Source organism: Strix uralensis, chromosome 8 (assembly GCF_047716275.1).
Source record: "Strix uralensis isolate ZFMK-TIS-50842 chromosome 8, bStrUra1, whole genome shotgun sequence".
Classification (NCBI taxonomy): domain Eukaryota; kingdom Metazoa; phylum Chordata; class Aves; order Strigiformes; family Strigidae; genus Strix; species Strix uralensis.
The window spans coordinates 582646-600264 of record NC_133979.1 but is presented as its reverse complement, the minus strand read 5'-3'; the positions used below and the strand labels follow the sequence as shown (position 1 = coordinate 600264).

The following is a 17619-nucleotide window of genomic DNA, read 5'->3' as shown; positions in this document are numbered from 1 at the left end:
TGTGCCTAAGGACTCCCTTGTGCTTCAGAAAAATTAGCAGCCCTGAGGCTTCAATATATAATCCAAAGTGGTTTCATTCCGACTTCTATTTTGACAGCTATTCAGAAAGCCAATGTTTGATAATTCATAGCTGTCCAGGAAAACATTGGCCTGCTGAAAGACCAAAAAAGTGGAAATTTGAAAGAAAACACTTAGGGTTATTTATTGAAGCCAAAGGGCTATTATCTTCCAAAATACAAAGAAATCTTTACACACCGAGGGAATTATGCTTGAGGATTTACCTTCACACATTTACATTTAAAAGGATCTTTCATTTTGGTGGGTTTTTTACTTCTAAAAACTCTGATATGTTTACTGCTCTTTGTTCATAATGGTTAAAAGAAAATTAAAGGTTATTCTGAGAAAATCCAGACAGTAATTTCTGTGCCTTTTACTTCATAAATCAGTCTTTTTACTGGCAAAGAGATTTTCAGGCTTATTTATAAAGCATCAGTGACATTCAGTGTTCAGTTAAAGTACTGTAAGTTAATCACTTTAACATGTTGTGTGCAGCTCTTCACCTTTATTTGCTTTATTTGCTTGTTTGTGACTTTTTGCTTTTTTTTTAAACTGGTCATGTAAGGTTTTGAAATCTTGTTTTACTTGACCATATATGTGTATACACACACACACACACACACACACACATATATAGTGCTTCTAATTGCAATTTTCTGTTTCTGTCCTTCTAGGCTGTTGATATTCTTTTGCAGCATGGAGCTTATGTGAATGTTCAGGATGCAGTTTTTTTCACCCCATTGCATATTGCTGCATATTATGGCCATGAACAGGTAACAACATGGGGGGATTTCAGAAAGCTGAGAAGTGGAACACTGAGACAACTATAGGTTTAGTGTTAGATGCTTTTACTTTACATTCCAGAGGGTCTTACTGTGACAAGGCCTCGTACATTGAAGTTACTGATTGCCTTAAGAGTCTGAATATCAACAGGAAATTTCCACACTTTAATCCTCTGTGCTAGACCCCAGCAAAAATTGGTGACTTCCCCTCTAGACGTCTTAAAACAAATGATTGCCTAGTTAACTTTGATAACCTGTAAACAGACTTGGACCCAGAGGCATATTTCATTTGATGTTTATTCATCCCACCTTTCAGAGGTTGCATAAGGAATGTGAGTATACTTTCTTAAACCTCTCCAAGGAAATTAACATCACTTCTCAGTAATAATTAAATGGCGATTTTACTGGTTTTCCTTGGAACTCACAAACTAAATTGTCAACACTTTTAAGTTAATGGAAAAAATGATCCTTTAGAGAGCAGGACCTTCCACGAGGTACTGTGCACATACAAGCCCAGCTGTGCTTCCTTCAGTCACACAGATCACGGACTTATGAAACCTAATCTGAAGTTCTGACCAAAGTTGGCATTGAACCTCCCAATTCTCTTTCTTTTACTGAAGTATAATTGACATACAGTTAATCTAGCAGTCCAGTCATTTGCCCTGAATATCTCTTTTATGTGAAATGTAATAATGGGTCTATTTTGGCTTATGAGAGTCATTCACTACACCCTTCTTTAGCTAAAAGCATGTGTTCTGGGATATTTTCGAGTTTTAAAGGATGACCTGCAGGTAGAGTGTATTTTTCACTACAGTGACACATTACTTCAAGTGCATTGAGGAGTTGTTGTAGGCAAAGCTTTCGAAAGAACAGAGATGAGATGATTGAAAATGCTCTACTTCCATGGCCCGGTGGCAGCAAGGCTGCGAGCCACAGATGTGCTCCTGAGACGCTTCTTTTCATATATGTGTGCCTCATCACCCGGTAACATTAAGAATCTCCTCGCATGTTGGGCTGAGAGACTAGTTTGCTTATTTGCCATAAGCCACATCTAAACAAATAGTCAGAGTCTTGTGCGAAAAGCTCCTGCGGTGCTCTTGTGATAAGACTGGTCAGAAAGGAAACCAAGGCTCTGGCATTTGCTTTATGATGCTGACTGGTCAGTTAAACAGCTACGTGTGTCTTTTTACCATACATAGCAACTTAGAGAATGAATGAGCACTTCCTTTTGAGAATTTTAATGTTTTTATAGATATGTAACTTAAAAATTAGTTTTCTATTGAATCTCCTCTCCCTGTTTTAACTTCAGAGACATGCCCACATATACTATTACCCAACACAATATTCTATCTGATTTTCTCAAAAGATTTATATTCATGTGATATTTTAATTAGCCTTAATGAAATATTTAGGTAACCCACCTCTTACTAAAGTTTGGAGCGGATGTGAATGCAAGTGGTGAAGTTGGGGACAGACCTCTTCATTTGGCTTCTGCCAAAGGCTTTCTCAACATAACAAAGCTCTTGATGGAAGAGGGAAGCAAAGCTGATGGTAAGAAAATATATTTTTAAAAATCAGCTTCAACATTGTATTTTATAGACAGTCAGGCCTTGAATGTTGAATTTAGCTTCCTAACACGTACTCTGTGTGTGTTTTGTATCATCTTTGGGCAACTGAAACAAAAAATATAGCAGTTGGAGAGTTTCCTTCACTTCTTAAGTATGCTTGGTTTGCCATCTCACATGCACTCTGCTTCCATTAATAAATTAGAGGTGAAAAACAGCAGCAGGAACAGAATTAAGATTAATATACAGAGGTAGCTTACTATTGAGACTTCATGCAATCAGAGAACACGTGACCGTGTGGTACGTATTTCCAATCAAAATGACTTAAATGCATAGTGAACTCCTGGTGAATGAGATACAGATGAAGGATTTTAAGTCAAAATTATACAGCAAGTAATTTAAAATGATTCAGATGAGAAATTGAAATGGTTCACAAACAATTCCACAGAAAATGGAATCTTCTTAGCACATGCTTTATTATGCTTCACGAGCTTCATAGGCTTCACTGTGGCACACTTTCCACAAGGGACAGTGCGTGTGTGAGACGTCATGGGTTGGACAGGTACACAAGTCTATCAGCATTTCTGATGCTTTTGGTATTCCATGAGCGTTAGGAATCTGGGCCTTCTTTTCACAGGTGATCCCACGCTGATGCCGTAAGACTCTAACATTACAGTTCAGTGCTGTATATTTTGCATGTGCCGCAATTTAATGTATTTTTCCCTGTAATTAATATTAGCATGCAAGTAGTAGCACTGCTGAATTCTTACGCTTGCTCTTTTGTTCCCTCTCCCATGTTGTTTCAGGATTGTAGAAGGCACAAACCACACCACGCTCCAGCCTTCCTTTCTCACCGCGGTGACACTGCATCACAGGCGTGTGCATACACGCTTGCGGCCACATCCTACAAACTCTTATAAATGTTGAAACTTAGAGGTCAAATTTTATGCATATTATGATTACTAATGCAGAGATTCTTAAATACTAAACAACTTTAAAATTATTTGGAAATTAATTTCTTATCCTCAGAATAAGAGAATGTTGTTGAAAAGGAACAGTACGTTACTTGCAAAAGCACTGCTCTTCAACACATCTTTGGACAACAGCATTACTGTTGTTAACTTATATCCACAATATACAAGGTAAAATCTTGGTCCCCTTGAAGTTCTTGATCTAGTAGCCTGTTTGATGCCTGGTTCCAGGCTATGCAGGCAGCTATTCATGAATTAAAAACAACAGAGCACAACAGGGGCAGGTGAAGAAGGGAGGTTGTGTAGCCACGTTTGAAAAGCGTGTTAAATCGCCAGACTCAGATCTTTCCTCGTCTCACCTGGTCCAACACCGCCCCATGCCTGTTATCTGGCTCCAGGAGAGGACAGTCAAGCGGTCGTTTGGCACAAGTTCTGTGTTCTCAGGCTGCAGTCTTCAGCACTGGCTCTGTAAAGCCCCGACATTCCTGAATAATTGTAAAAGCAGGGACAAGAGCTCATGAGCCCTCTTCCTTGCCCAGTACGCCCAGTCATGCCAAAAGCAGCAGCACTCATGTACCCCTGTTCCTTTAGTGGCACAAAGACTGCGTTTCTCCCCAATTTCCTCTTCTTTGCTAGATTTTAACAGTACAAATTTACCACATTCTCTGTGAGTCTTGCCTACAGGACACACATCCTACTCGCGCGGTAAAAAAAACGTGGAGGGCAACGGAGTCAGATTTGTAAATGCTTTTGTCAATAGTGAGCTCTCGATGTGTGTGCACTGAACTGATATAATTGTGATAAAGAGGTGAAAAGAAGGGGCGTTCACTTACCATAACAAGGCAGTGGGAGGTTCACTATTAGTTAGATAGTTTATTCCAAAAGGAAAAGAATCTGGGACATATTGTTTCAGATTCTTTTCTTTAAAACCAGAATCTTCACCACTGGAAAAAGAAAAAGCAGACTGGAAGTGGGGAGTCTTTTACTCACAAAGTAGCACACTTTGAAACACGGTATAAACCCAGCAGGGGAGGAACAACTCCTAAATGCCTAGGAATGAAAGTAATTGGTGAAATAACCTGAAGAAATTTTGGCAGTATTGTGTGCAGCCTGGTAATTGGTGTCATGAACTTGAACTGTTTCTTTTAACATAACCTGGCTGACTCCCTGATCCGCTCTGAGCCCACGGCAACTGAAGACAGACAGTGATCACTGAATCAGACTGAAGAGGTCAGAATACTGGTGAAATATAGCAACATTTGCAGTCTAACAACAGCCGAAGTTCTTCTTCAACCCAACCACAATACATAAGAGAAACATAAAAGAAATATACTGCCCATGTATATATCATCACAAAAGTTCATATTTTACATATGCATGTATTTAAAACCAGTATGTTACAAGTACAGACAGTTCTCCAGATGCTGATCTCATAATCTGTTTTAACAGAAACACTGTAGGGAAGGACTAAGTAAATTCTGTGTATTTTCAGAAATCACATAAGGCGTTTCAAGCACATTTCTTGAGGTATTGATCAGATTCCTTTAAGCTCCAAATTCATTTTGAAATCATTAATATCTCTCAAAGACCAGCATGCCATTACAAGCTGCTATCACTTAAAGTGCCTTAACTATCTTGAGATTTTTACAAGCTGATTTAGTGTGGAATTTCTCATTTCTGTTTTTAACAACTTCTATTTCCTTCTTCCTTTTTTCACACCTTCCAAACTCCTAGAGATTTTTTTGCATTACTGAATCAATATAATTGCTACTGACTTCCATATATATTCTGTCAGGAAATTCAGTTTTATATTTTAGAATATCTAAACCATAGAATGGGGCACAAAGTGTCACTTCATAATTTTTGATTCATTCTTGTTATCTGGTAGTTTTTTTCCTAGGATAATTGTAATAAACAAAACAAAGAGAAGGGTTTTTTTTTTTCTTAAAGTAAAGCCAAAAAGGAAGTTAATTACAATGAGAAACCATCATTATTCCTAATTAGCCATTCTCTTCCCTCATTTCATAGTCTTGCTGGTTTTAGCAGTTGCCTGGTTATGGTCTTGACCTTGAGAGGTGTGTTGTGGAGCTGCTGAGCCCATTAGGTAATCAGAAGGCTACACATTTGGGTCTCAGGAGCACCGACTTCTGACCCAGAGCCCACATCATCTAATTACTTGTTTCTCAGTCTCACCTGCTGCTTATGTGAAGGCAGGTGAACTTGATTGCTGAAAATAAAGAGCTGTGGTTTTCACCTGCTGTTGTGTTACTAGCTGGCCTGGTTGCATGGCCACACTCGCTGCTGCTGGTGTCTCAACACTCCAGCAGAAAAAAGGAAAGGGTGACTGAAAGGTGGGGTTTTTTAAGAAGTAATGGTAATTTAGAACTGTCAGTATGTTCCACTCCTTTTTTATGTTCCATTTCTTTGAAATCAGGGAGGGCCTGGAAATAATTGCTTCTCAAATGTTTAAATATAGAAGTAGGACTTCTAATGTAGATGTTTGCATGACTTTGAAAACTGTTCCTTTCAAAATGAAAGAAAAAAATTATATTTAAAAAACTGTTTTATAGGCTGATGGGGTAGCTAAGAAACAGAATATCTACAAACCTAGAAAACTAGTTGGTGGCCAGGAAACAAATGTTTCCTTTGCTTCAGATAAGCTAAATGCTCTCTATTCTTCAAACTGGTGGTCCTGGAGGTTTCTTTCAGGGACCATGGGGTATAAAATATATTCTTTGTCTTTGTAATTCCTATGGTCTTTTAATAAAATTTGCCTGCTTTCAGGGCTACTGAGCCACCATGAGTTGCAGGTCCCCCTTTTTCAAGTATCTTTGAAAGTCACTGTCACCTCTGTCAAATACAATCAATTTTAAATTTAAAACCAAAGTGTAATATTAAAAATCCAGGCACGTTCGGTTGTGCTTCTCTGAATACTAAACAGTTATCACTCGCTGGGACTTGGGCAATTGCCCTTATTTTTTTAAAACAGACTTGCACTGTCTTTTTTTCATCCTTTTACTTACTGTAATAGTTTCACTTGTTACTTTCTACCTACATAATGTCTCAGTTCGAAGAATAATTTCTACAGTACTCCATTTTGTTCCAGACAAAAACTTAACATTTGCTCATTTTTACTGATTATTTGTAAGGCAACCTCAATTTTTAATCTGACTGCCATGACAGTTGTACTCTCTATCCCAAATTTAATATAAAAATACTTTAAAATCTCATTTTTAAGAACTCTCCTGTACTCTTCTTTAGTAATTCCTGAATCAATATGATGTACTTCTTTGCCATAACTCTCTTCTAAAGTGTTTTTTTACTGATTTTTCTTTGTTTTGACTCTGAACTTCTTCAAGACAATATTCCAGTGTACCTGTTGTGTTTCATTTAGAAATCAAAAAGCTATCAATTAAAGCAAAAACCGTCATCCCATGTTGTAGTTATATATCCATCCAGAGGCAAAGGAAATGGCTTGCAAGTATTTGACATATATCTTCGTTTCCTTCCTTGCTCTACCTTACACCTTGTTGTGCTGTAGAAGCTCATGGCCCTGAGACCCCTGATGTCCTTCAGGCCATTCTGTGGGTACATATTCTAAAACGCTGACATTTATTATGATAAAACATTGACATTTATTCCCCTCTTATTTATTGCATTTCAGAATGAATCTGTGTCTGGTACTGCATCATAATAAAAAATAAAGGCATGTCACATTAATCTATTAAGTGAAGAATTATTTTAGAATAGACAAATAAAAGAGTTTACTTATCTTTACTCTTTTTAATATAAGTCTGCTAGGAGGGTTAGTGGGAGCAGTTAATGAAATTTGTGGGCCATAAGCTTAATATAAGTTACAGACGTTCCCTTTTTTTTTTTTTTGGCCTGAAATTCATCTTTGGAACTGTCACTAGTCATCAGTGAAGGTATAAGTTCAGCTCATTTTAAAGGACTGTCCATTTCTGTGAGCACTCAGCATTACTTCAGAAAGATTTTAAAACAGAGATTTATTTTAATTTTCCTTGTTCTTTATAGCCACAGAAAATCAGGAGAAGACAGAACCTCACAATGTGCTTGGTTTACCCTTTGTCCCAAGGAGGCTCAGCTATAGGAGCTGAGAGATGTTTGTCAAAGCTGTGCTTAAAGGCCTGTGTAGTACAAGTTTGGACACCTCTAATGACAGATTATTCCTTAGTAGACTATTAATTTCTTGTGAACTGTCTCAAAGATCTAGTGCTTGACTGAATTGAGAACTAAATATTGCCCAAAGTCAACTGTATTTGTCCGTTCTATCAGTTACGGTATCAACCAGTTGTGCTTGTTCTATCTTTAAATGTAGAAAGAAATATATTAAGAATCACAGAAATACATGCTGTCTATTAAAACTGAATAAAGACCCTTTTTTGGATAATGAACACAGCATTTGTATGTGTCTGTACCAATGGAGAAGTCTGCCTAGAGCCTTGTCCAATCTCTTCTTTGCTTCCTGCTAGACAAGAAGGAGCCGTGTAAGGTGTGCCAGAGACATCTCAGGCACGCCGAGGAAGGGTCCCGGGTGCTGGGGTGCAATCCCCTCTCCTGTAAAGAGGCAGATCCATGCTCCCTGGCACGGATGTGGCCCAGTATAACGGGCAGTCTCAAACAGTTCCCCCCTGTGGGCCAAGGACCTTGCAGGGAAATGAAAACATTGGAAATCCAGATGTTTGAATGAATTCTCTTCCTTTCTCGCCTTTTCTGTATTCATATTTTAATAGTGACTATGAAAAATATATCCTTATGTCTCCTTCATTTTTTTAAAATTTCCTTTTTGTCACTGTATAACTATATCAAGAATCCTTGATCCTGCTACTTGAGGAAGCTCACATAAACCTTAAAACCAACTGGATTTTCCTTTCCTAAGAGCAACAATGAAGTAGGTTTCTTCCTAGTACTTGTAATTAATAACTATTGTTCCATGCATTTGGAATAACTCAGTGGATTGCTTTCTTGCATATAGTAACTGTATTTTACCTTTGCTTCACATTGTAATATACTGACAGCAATTGCTCTTTCTAATGGTCATTTATAACTCGTGATTCATTCATGGAAAGCTACATCAAAACATTCAATATATCTGCTACTGGAGGAAAGCAATTATACCCGAAGTTCAAAAAATCGTCTTGACACTACTACAGATGGCACTGAGTAATGCAGTTTTGATATATGAAAGCTCACAGAAATTTCAATTTTAAAGAAATAGGACCATAAATATTTTAGCAGGAGGTTTCAAAACATATGGGCATAACACATAAAGCATCATGAAGTATCCAAAACAAGTTGTGTTAAGTATAAAATACTTTCTTTGGTCTCTTTCTGGGTCAAATGGCAGTGAATGCTCAGGACAACGAAGATCATGTTCCTCTGCACTTCTGCTGTCGATTTGGACACCATGAAATTGTGAAGTTCTTACTGCAGAGCAGCTTTGAAGTTCAGCCCCATGTGGTGAATATCTACGGAGACACACCTTTACACCTGTGAGTCACGCGGGGAAGCTCTGTGTTATGTGGTTTGGGCCTAATTAGAAAGCTGCTGTTGTTAACGACTCTTTACTGACTTCATCTTCAGTGCATGTTACAACGGCAAGTTTGAAGTTGTCAAGGAAATAATTCAGCTCTCAGGAACAGAAAGTCTCACTAAAGAAAATATATTCAGTGAAACGGCTTTCCACAGGTGAGATGTTTAAAACGCCATCAGCAGCAGAATGCCACTTGCACACATGCACAACACCCACAATCACAAATGTCCCGCCAGCAGCCAGATGTGGAACAAGGCAAGTGGTGAGCTCGACGGGGATGTTCAGTTTGTATCTTGAGATACAAGAGAGGACACGAAGTAAGAGGTAGAACCAGGTAGTGAATGGGGAGAGCGAGCGAGGGAGAGGAAGGTAGGACAGGCCTCGGGTTCTTCAGCGTCTGGGTGAACAATGGCTTCTCTGTCTGTGCAGTTTGGAAGCTGAGCCTAGAGCCTGTTCTGCCCCAAACCTCTGGAGCCGAGGTATTCTAAATCAGAAATGAGGTGGCAGAACACAGTTTGGTCACAATGCTGTGAGCTTGTAAACTGTTATTTAAGAGGCACTTTGCAAAATAAACTTTATTAATTTTGCATAGCTGGGCAAAATTAATTTACACGACCATAATTAGAATGTTTTTGAAAGAACAGAAGTGAACATGCTTTGGTGGATTAATCATGCATTCACACATTTCTAAAGTTCCTTTATTACTACATTTTTATCTCTGTATAATTCTTTTTAAATTTTTGGCTACCCAAAGTATTTGTCCTTTTATGGACTACAGCATTCACTTTTCCCTTTATTTTTGCAGTGCTTGCACCTATGGAAAGAACATAGAACTTGTAAAATTTCTTCTTGACCAGAACATTGTAAGCATCAATCACCAAGGAAGGGATGGACACACAGGTAACATCATCATCCTTGATGTGTATGAGTGCATACACCAGCACCAAAAAATTTGGAAGCCATACAGGCTCAGGATTTCCAGAGTAATTCCCATGGTAACTGATGATCAGCATCCAATTCCCTTTCAGTCATACCTCAGCCTTTTTGAAGTACATTTGCAGGCAGGCATAGAAGTGGTAAGAGTTCAGTGAGGATGTGTCAGGCTCGTTAGCTCGTATATGAGTAACAAAACCCGATGTAAACTGATTGTCCTGTCGTAGGTTTTAGAATTGGGCCCAAGTATTATTCTGTAGGGACTAGGCATACAGGATAGGGTGTCTGAAGGGCTGCACGCTGCCGTGTCCCTACGGCAGGCAACAAAAAAACAGCCTCCTTTGTTTCTACTTGCTTTTCTTCACGTACAAAGTTGTTAAATGTGATTTGCAGGTGGTAGAGTAAATGCTGACATGTTGTGTAGCTGGCAATAGATTGGTTCTTGCAGCATTAATATTTTATTTTCACCTATTGCCTCAGGTGGTTTTTTTATAATAAATTCCTTAATCGAGGAAATCAATTTGCTGCCAGTCCTATTACGCTGTCCTGACAGTTGTGCTTACCGTGCTCTCTGGTGCTCTAGGATTACACTGCGCGTGCTACCATGGTCATATTCGACTTGTACAGTTTCTGCTGGATAATGGAGCCGATATGAATCTGGTAGCTTGTGATCCCAGCAGGTCCAGTGGAGAAAAGGATGAGCAGACCTGTTTGATGTGGGCTTATGAGAAAGGTATTTTAATTTTCTAGTTTCTGCTACAAAATCCACAGGAACAGTACAGGAAGGAGATAACACTACAAAATAACCCCCTCAGGGCCTGTAGACTAAGAGCTCTCACCATCTGCTTTCCAGTCCCTGACACGAAGGATTATAAAAACCAGCCCTTTTATTTGTCTTCTCAGATATTCTGTTAAACATCAGTTTAATTCAACACAAAATCAAGGACGGGAGTATTTATATGCTGCTAAAATACAAAACATACAGCCTGTTCAGAAAAGGCTATTTTTCCCTCTGGTATGTGCATGAGTTTTAATTTTATTACTGAAGGAGGCCCTACAAGGAGTGATGATTCAGAGTCAATAATCTTAAATTCTTGCAAATATGGGTCAAAGCGAGGCATTTTCCATGGTTGCTGTTATACTGTCCTACATGTACAGCAATGTGTCGGGCTTCTGCCCTGTTTTTGACTCCGTGACTTCTGAGACGTTCCCCCCTCCTCCAAAAACATTGCAGCACCATTTATTATGAGAATGACTGTAATATAGTAAAGGCCTTTCAAAAACCTGATATTGGCAAAATACTCTGTATGAAATTACTGAGGGAAAACTCATCTTTGAAAGGTTTAGAAAATAATTTTTCGTATCACCAAGCAGAACCCAGTGTGTCAAACATCGGAGAGTGCGAGCCCCTTGCCCTTACACTGTGCTGCTCTGGTTCCTCGCGAGGCAGAACGACGAGTAGAGCACCTGTCCCCAGCAATACCGTGTACAAATTTTGTCTGGTTTAGGACACCAAAACTGAAATATTTTCAGGCACTGGTTTTCTTGTAAGGCCTATTGAAGACTTTTGTCAACTTCCATTTCGAGATCTCTGTAGCAGGGTTTTTTCTATTGCCATATATCACATTTCAGTATTAGGGGTGGACTCCCGCAAGTAACACACTTGGGTTTATTGGCAGGTATTTCCCTGTATTTCTGTAGTTAAGAATCATTGTATGTTTCAGATTAGTGCTGCTGTATCTTTGTTTACATGTTTTATAGGCACATTGTACATTTTTTCAAAAATCCCCTGCGTTTACCTGCAAATCCTTGTATATCCTCTTTCTTTCTTAGGTCATGATGCCATTGTGACCCTTCTGAAGCATTACAAGAGACCTCAGGATGAATCACCCTGTAATGAATACTCACAGCCTGGAGGAGGTATAGTCTGAGAAACCACTTTATTCTCCAACTGCAGGGACTGATCCAAAGACCACTGAAATCTCTGGAAATGTTCCACTGATGTCAGGGAGCTTTGGGTCAGTTCTGTCTGGCACAAAGAAAATTAGTGTCATGAGAATCGCCATTTTCCAGGTACCCTCTATTTATGTCAAAAGTCTTCCTTTATCTTAAAATAGAGTTGTCACTTCATGTTACTCACTGGAAAGAAAAGCTAAAGACTCTGAGATGAAGCTCAATCCCTAGTAATCATTACTCAAACCTTTTTACATCCTTGTTTAGCTATTCTCTCAGTGTTGTTTAGCTCTGATGTGTATTTTCACCCCTTTATTATTCATTCTTTAAGCAATCATTGCCTCATGAATTTATCAGTACAGACACTTATACTGTCTCTGAATTCCATGAGATTCATTCTGTTCTTCTATTTCAGATGGTTCCTATGTGTCAGTTCCATCCCCTCTAGGAAAGATTAAAAGCATGACTAAAGGTATTTTCAATGGCAAGAGAAAACTTGAACTTTTATGGTCTTTTTACCCAAGGTGTTTGTCAGCATAAACATACTACACAAGATTCATTATTCCTGGAATTTTTGTTGTTCAGAAACGTAATGATGTGCACAAGCAGCAGCTATGTTTCCCTAGGATAGTTTTAGGAGACAATCTACTTAGCTTTGCTGCTCAGCATCATTATAATTTCTGTATCTATCTTATTTTCATTTACTTTAAAAAATACATTTTTTTTTTATTTCCTTGGAGAAAAGGATGTAATTGGGAATTTGTGTTAATGAAATACACATATATCCATGAATGCAAACAAATACCATATTGAATTCCACTGTAAAATGCCTGGATTTTCTTTACAAGAAAAATTCTGTCCAAAAATAATTTGTGCTCATCTGAAACACATATAGATAAAACATTCAGATGAATATTTGTACTTCAAAATATTTCACTTTTTGTGGGGCTTTCAATTTTCCACTTCACACATTCACTCTGGATATAATCAAACCCTTACATCTTTTACACGGCAGCATTTAAATGTTCCATTTAGAAATATTCTGATAAACTTTATAGTAATAAACCAAAAAGATCAACAAGGTAGAGAGGTTTGCTAACTAAATTACGTCGCAAAATTTAGATCCCATTTGTCGCTATAGAGTCAGTCAGATCTGGAATAACATCCCCTGCATTCGTAACAAGCATTAGCTATACAGAGGAAAAGGAACTAATTCTCCGTATAAAGAGTTTTACGCAGCCATCCCATGATGGAGCAGAACACGCTTAGGGGACCGTGTTCATCAGCGATAAGATTTTAAGGCCAAGAAAGCCCAAGGCAACTGTAGTACTGCAAGTGTTTGTCTGTTATTGGGGTTTGCTGAGGTTACTGAACAAAAAGGGAAGACGATTACCCGTCAACCAATTTACAGGAGGAAAATCAGCTTTTACTGCACAACGGTTTTGTGAAGTTAAATGTTTCTATTCTGTCCTTCCCTGTGACCCCACATTTTACAAGAAGGAGAAGTGTTTTCTTTTGCAGAAAAGGCAGATGTTCTCCTCCTCCGTGCTGGTTTGCCATCACATTTCCATCTTCAGCTCTCTGAAATAGAGTTCCATGAGATTATCGGCTCAGGTACCAGGAATAAGAATACATCCATTTTAAATGTCTGATGTTCATAATAAATATCTTTGTGCTTATTTATTTTGAATCATTTTAGGGTCTTTTGGAAAAGTATATAAGGGACGATGCAGAAACAAAATTGTTGCAATCAAACGGTAAGTTTATCAGACTTTTCCATCTTGTTTGGTTAATAACCTTGTTTGAAGTATTAAACCCCCCCCACATTTTATGATATTTTTGCCTTACTGTTATCTCTCGTGTAAATTCTAAGCTACCGAGCCAATACCTACTGCTCCAAATCTGATGTGGACATGTTCTGCCGTGAAGTTTCCATTCTCTGCCGACTGAATCATCCGTGTGTTATCCAGTTTGTGGGAGCCTGTTTAGATGACCCAAGCCAGTTTGCTATAGTCACTCAGTACATTTCCGGAGGATCGCTCTTCTCCCTGCTCCACGAGCAGAAGAGGTATTCCACTGCTGCTCTTCTTGGGCTTGGGCTACAGCATTTGGAAGACTAGTAAATCTATGCTGACGAAATGTTATTCCTTTCAGTATAAAGCAATAGAGAAAGGAACACGCTAGAAAAATTTTAGCTTTGATTCAGAGGCAAATTAATAAGTAATCCTAAAATTGTTATTGTCATTATTTTACATTATATACATTTACATTACATAGATTATATAACATTATTTTGTATTTAAAATGACTTTAAAGGCTCCATGATTTACAGATAAGAATAATTTGCAGATAATTTTTTTCTGTTTATTAACTTTGAGTAATATTCTATCTTTTTTCAAAATACAGAACTCTTGATCTGCAGTCCAAATTGATCATCGCAGTAGATGTTGCCAAAGGCATGGAGTACCTCCACAACCTCACACAACCAATCATACATCGTGATTTGAACAGGTAAGTTTCTTTCTTTATCCTAAAAATTCAGGGACTGTGAAGCCTCAGAGCAACAGCGATGGTCTGAGTCCCACCTGTACCCGCAGACTCTTGTAAGTGCGCGGTGTCTCATTAACACCGGCGAGGCCGGAGGGAGGCTGCTCGCAGCATGGCGTGGTGTCTGACATTCACTGGAGGCTCTAATACGTTTTGGTTGAATGACTTAACAGACAGTAGCCAACTTCATGCTTATAATAATTTCACTGACAGATATATTATCTGAGATTTATGAAATATTATTTATATTTGCATACTTTAGTCCTGTGGAATAGCCTTTTCCAGATTTATACTATCTACTTCATTTCCCCAGTATAATTTCTTGAATCCAATTCTTTTCACCTACTTTTGCCCCTCTAAGAATTCAGTGCCTGATTTACTCTGGTCACTAGTCCCCCTGAGGTCGACACAGAAAAGCGAGAAGCCTTCCAGAAGGGAATCCCTCCCCTTTGTTTTAGGTGCCTGTCCTGACAAGGGAGGGACCTCGGGTGGGCCTGTGCTGTTACAGGCCGTGCCTGGTGCTGACACTCAGAGGTACTGTGGGCAAACCCCAGCCCAGAAGTCAGCTGGCGGCCCACAAACTGCTACAGGTCATGTCTGCTGAACCAGAATTGTCCCTGAAGGGTGCAGCTGCTGAAGCCCAGTGCTTCCTCGCATCAACGCTTCCACAGAGAAGCATCTTCTCTGCTGAGTGTAAACTTTTTGTGTCGTGTCTGCCTCAGAAATCTCTCAGACTAGCCGTTCTGCACAAACTTCTGCTTTGGAAGTGGACTAACCAAAATCACCTGTAGTTGTATTTAAAGATGAGCAACCAGGTAATGAAAGTTAGTGCTGAACAGCTGCTGTACTTCTCAGTGGCAGTAGTTTGCTTGGAAACAGCTCCTTCATATGTACAAGCACTGCGACAAGAAAGCTTCCACAGAAAAGACTTTTTAAACGTAGGATGAAGTGAGTTACAAAATGGGTTTTCTTCAGTGTCAGACATACACCTCTTCATTTTCCACAGGCTTAACCAGTTGTTTTTTAAAAAAATTACAGAAATGTTCATTTTGTTTATATCTCAGGTGACCAGCCCTATAAAGCTGCAGTGATGTAATAACATTTTCCTGCATCTTGCTGTAAGTTTTCATTTCCTAGTGACACTGATAGCTGCAGTGAAAGATTCCTTGTGAAAGACACACATCCTTTTGGGAAAAGGAGCTGGTTTTTTCCCTTTGCTGAGCAAAGTAGTAAACTGATTGGGAGACTATGCCCAGCTCAGGGTTCAGGGTATGAAATTGTGAAAAAAAAAATAAAAATGAGGCAGCAGCAATTTTCTGGACGTTGTTGCTGGCATCTCCAGGAGACCAGCATGGCTTGCACATGGGACAGGTTCTGTTTTCTTGCTCCGAGTGCACCTGCAGCGACAGCTCTGCAAAGGGCACCTGTGAAGGGAGGGACCCCAAGTGTAGTTTGTCCCTTCTAAATGGGAGGTTTCTTGGGATTTAAAGCATAACAGCATGTTTGTATAGAAGAGGGTGCAGACTGAAGCCCGCTGAACTCAGCATCCTGCCTCTGGCAGCAGCCCACAGTGAGAGGTTTGAGGGCCAGGCAGGTGCATAACCACAATGGCTGGAATTCTCACTCAGTGCCCAAGAACTCTTGGGTTCAAATAGGTACTTTCAAAAATGAGTACCTGCTCTTGAAGCCATTTTTTAAATGAAAGAATAACTCTATTTGTGGTTACAAAAGAAAAAATATCCTTGCAGACTGAAGAAGAAAATCATATCACTAATGCAAAAGAAACTGCACATTTCTTTATTTTAGTTTGAAAAATGCAGTCTACAAACCATATCACCTCAAGCCAGTCTGCTGGGATTTATGAGCCCTAGGTTAGCAATATTGGCACAAATTCTGCTTTGTACTCTGACCACAAATTTTAGCAGACTTTGCTATATTTGTCTACTCCAATGTATGAGTGCATCCATCTGCTTGTGTTAAAACTGCTACAAGCACATAAAAATGGCTACTGTTAACCATTGCCAATTACATACCAAATTACTTTATTTAAATGTGCAGATATGGTGTTTCTGTATGGTATGATAAATGTATGATGTTCGGAAGGATATTGCTGATGTGTTATATTCATCCGTGTATAATGACTATATGGAGGCTTAATCTAAGTATATTAATATAAGCCATATCCTGCAATTTCACTGTAGTAGAACTACATAAAATTTGTGTGTTGAAGAGTATTTTAAATGCATTCTGGATTGACTAAATACTTCCAAACCCCTGTCACATCAAAATTCTTTTAGCCTGAGAAAGCCTGAACCCACATTTCAGCGGCCTTTGAAATGCTTTATTTTGGCATTTTTAAATTATTTTTTTCTATTCCTCCTAGTTTTTAATTTTTTAATTCTAATTCAAATTCCAAGTTTTTAAAATATAATTCTACTTATCAGATAAAACTCAAAAAAATGAAAGTTTAAAATTGAATGTTTCATCTTCATATGAACAAGTAACATTTTGTTGACAAGGAATGTCTGCTCCCCAGTTTTTGTTCAATAATGTTAAGCTCCATAAAATGTTCTGAGTCAATGCAAAATGAAACAGTCCATTAAAATCACTTATTCAAACAGTTCCATTAATTAGCAGCAGCCATTAGGACAGTCAAACTCTTAAGCACGATTCAAATTATCTTCTAATACATTTGGAACTAATTGCAATTCATTACCAAGTGACTTGACTGCAAAACTTTGTCGTAACCAGTTCTGAGCGATTTGGGCGGAATTTGGGGAAATCCTGGGAGGGGAAGCTCCGACTGTTTATTCCCAACTACGCTTTACGCGATGCCTGCCCATGGCACGAGGGAATCCTCCTCCTCCTCCCCTCTGCAGCAGCAGGCTCAGCTCAGACCCCTCAGCCCTCACCCCTGAGCCCAGGTGGGTGGCGATGGCTCCCCAAAAGGCCTGGTGCTCCCCAGGGACTGATGGCTCCGTGCGGTGGGGGGTCCCCCGGAGGCTCTCCCAGTGTTATTTTTCCCCAGTTCAGAGTGTGCTGACATCTTCTTGTTATGAAGACTCCAATTTTTTAATAACAGAAACGATGAAATGCCAAACGCTTAATTCATTGGGTTCTGTCCTTGTTGACTGAATTTCCCACACAGGCAAATACTTTCTTCTACTGTCCTGCAAGGACGGATACAAACACTTGTTTAGCCCCTTTGTTTGGGGTTTTTTAATTTTCCATTTGAGAAGCCTCAGTTTATTTTCAGC

At 39.0% G+C, this 17619-nt stretch overlaps 1 protein-coding gene across 4 annotated transcripts in view; it reads left to right on the top strand.

The window, feature by feature from the left end:
• Positions 1-17619, top strand: part of TNNI3K (TNNI3 interacting kinase) — an 85628-nt gene that overhangs the window by 20761 nt on the left and 47248 nt on the right. Inside the window, exons 6-17 of one of the 4 annotated variants that reach the window (XM_074875753.1) lie at positions 732-830; positions 2252-2390; positions 8744-8888; positions 8980-9084; positions 9735-9829; positions 10446-10595; positions 11696-11782; positions 12231-12287; positions 13337-13429; positions 13515-13572; positions 13689-13883; positions 14222-14326. In XM_074875753.1, the coding sequence (XP_074731854.1) occupies positions 732-830; positions 2252-2390; positions 8744-8888; positions 8980-9084; positions 9735-9829; positions 10446-10595; positions 11696-11782; positions 12231-12287; positions 13337-13429; positions 13515-13572; positions 13689-13883; positions 14222-14326 (1328 nt within the window). Of the gene's footprint in view, positions 1-731; positions 831-2251; positions 2391-8743; positions 8889-8979; positions 9085-9734; positions 9830-10445; positions 10596-11695; positions 11783-12230; positions 12288-13315; positions 13430-13514; positions 13573-13688; positions 13884-14221; positions 14327-17619 lie in introns of all 4 variants that reach the window. The other 3 variants (XM_074875752.1, XM_074875751.1, XM_074875754.1) reach the window with 3 other exon arrangements.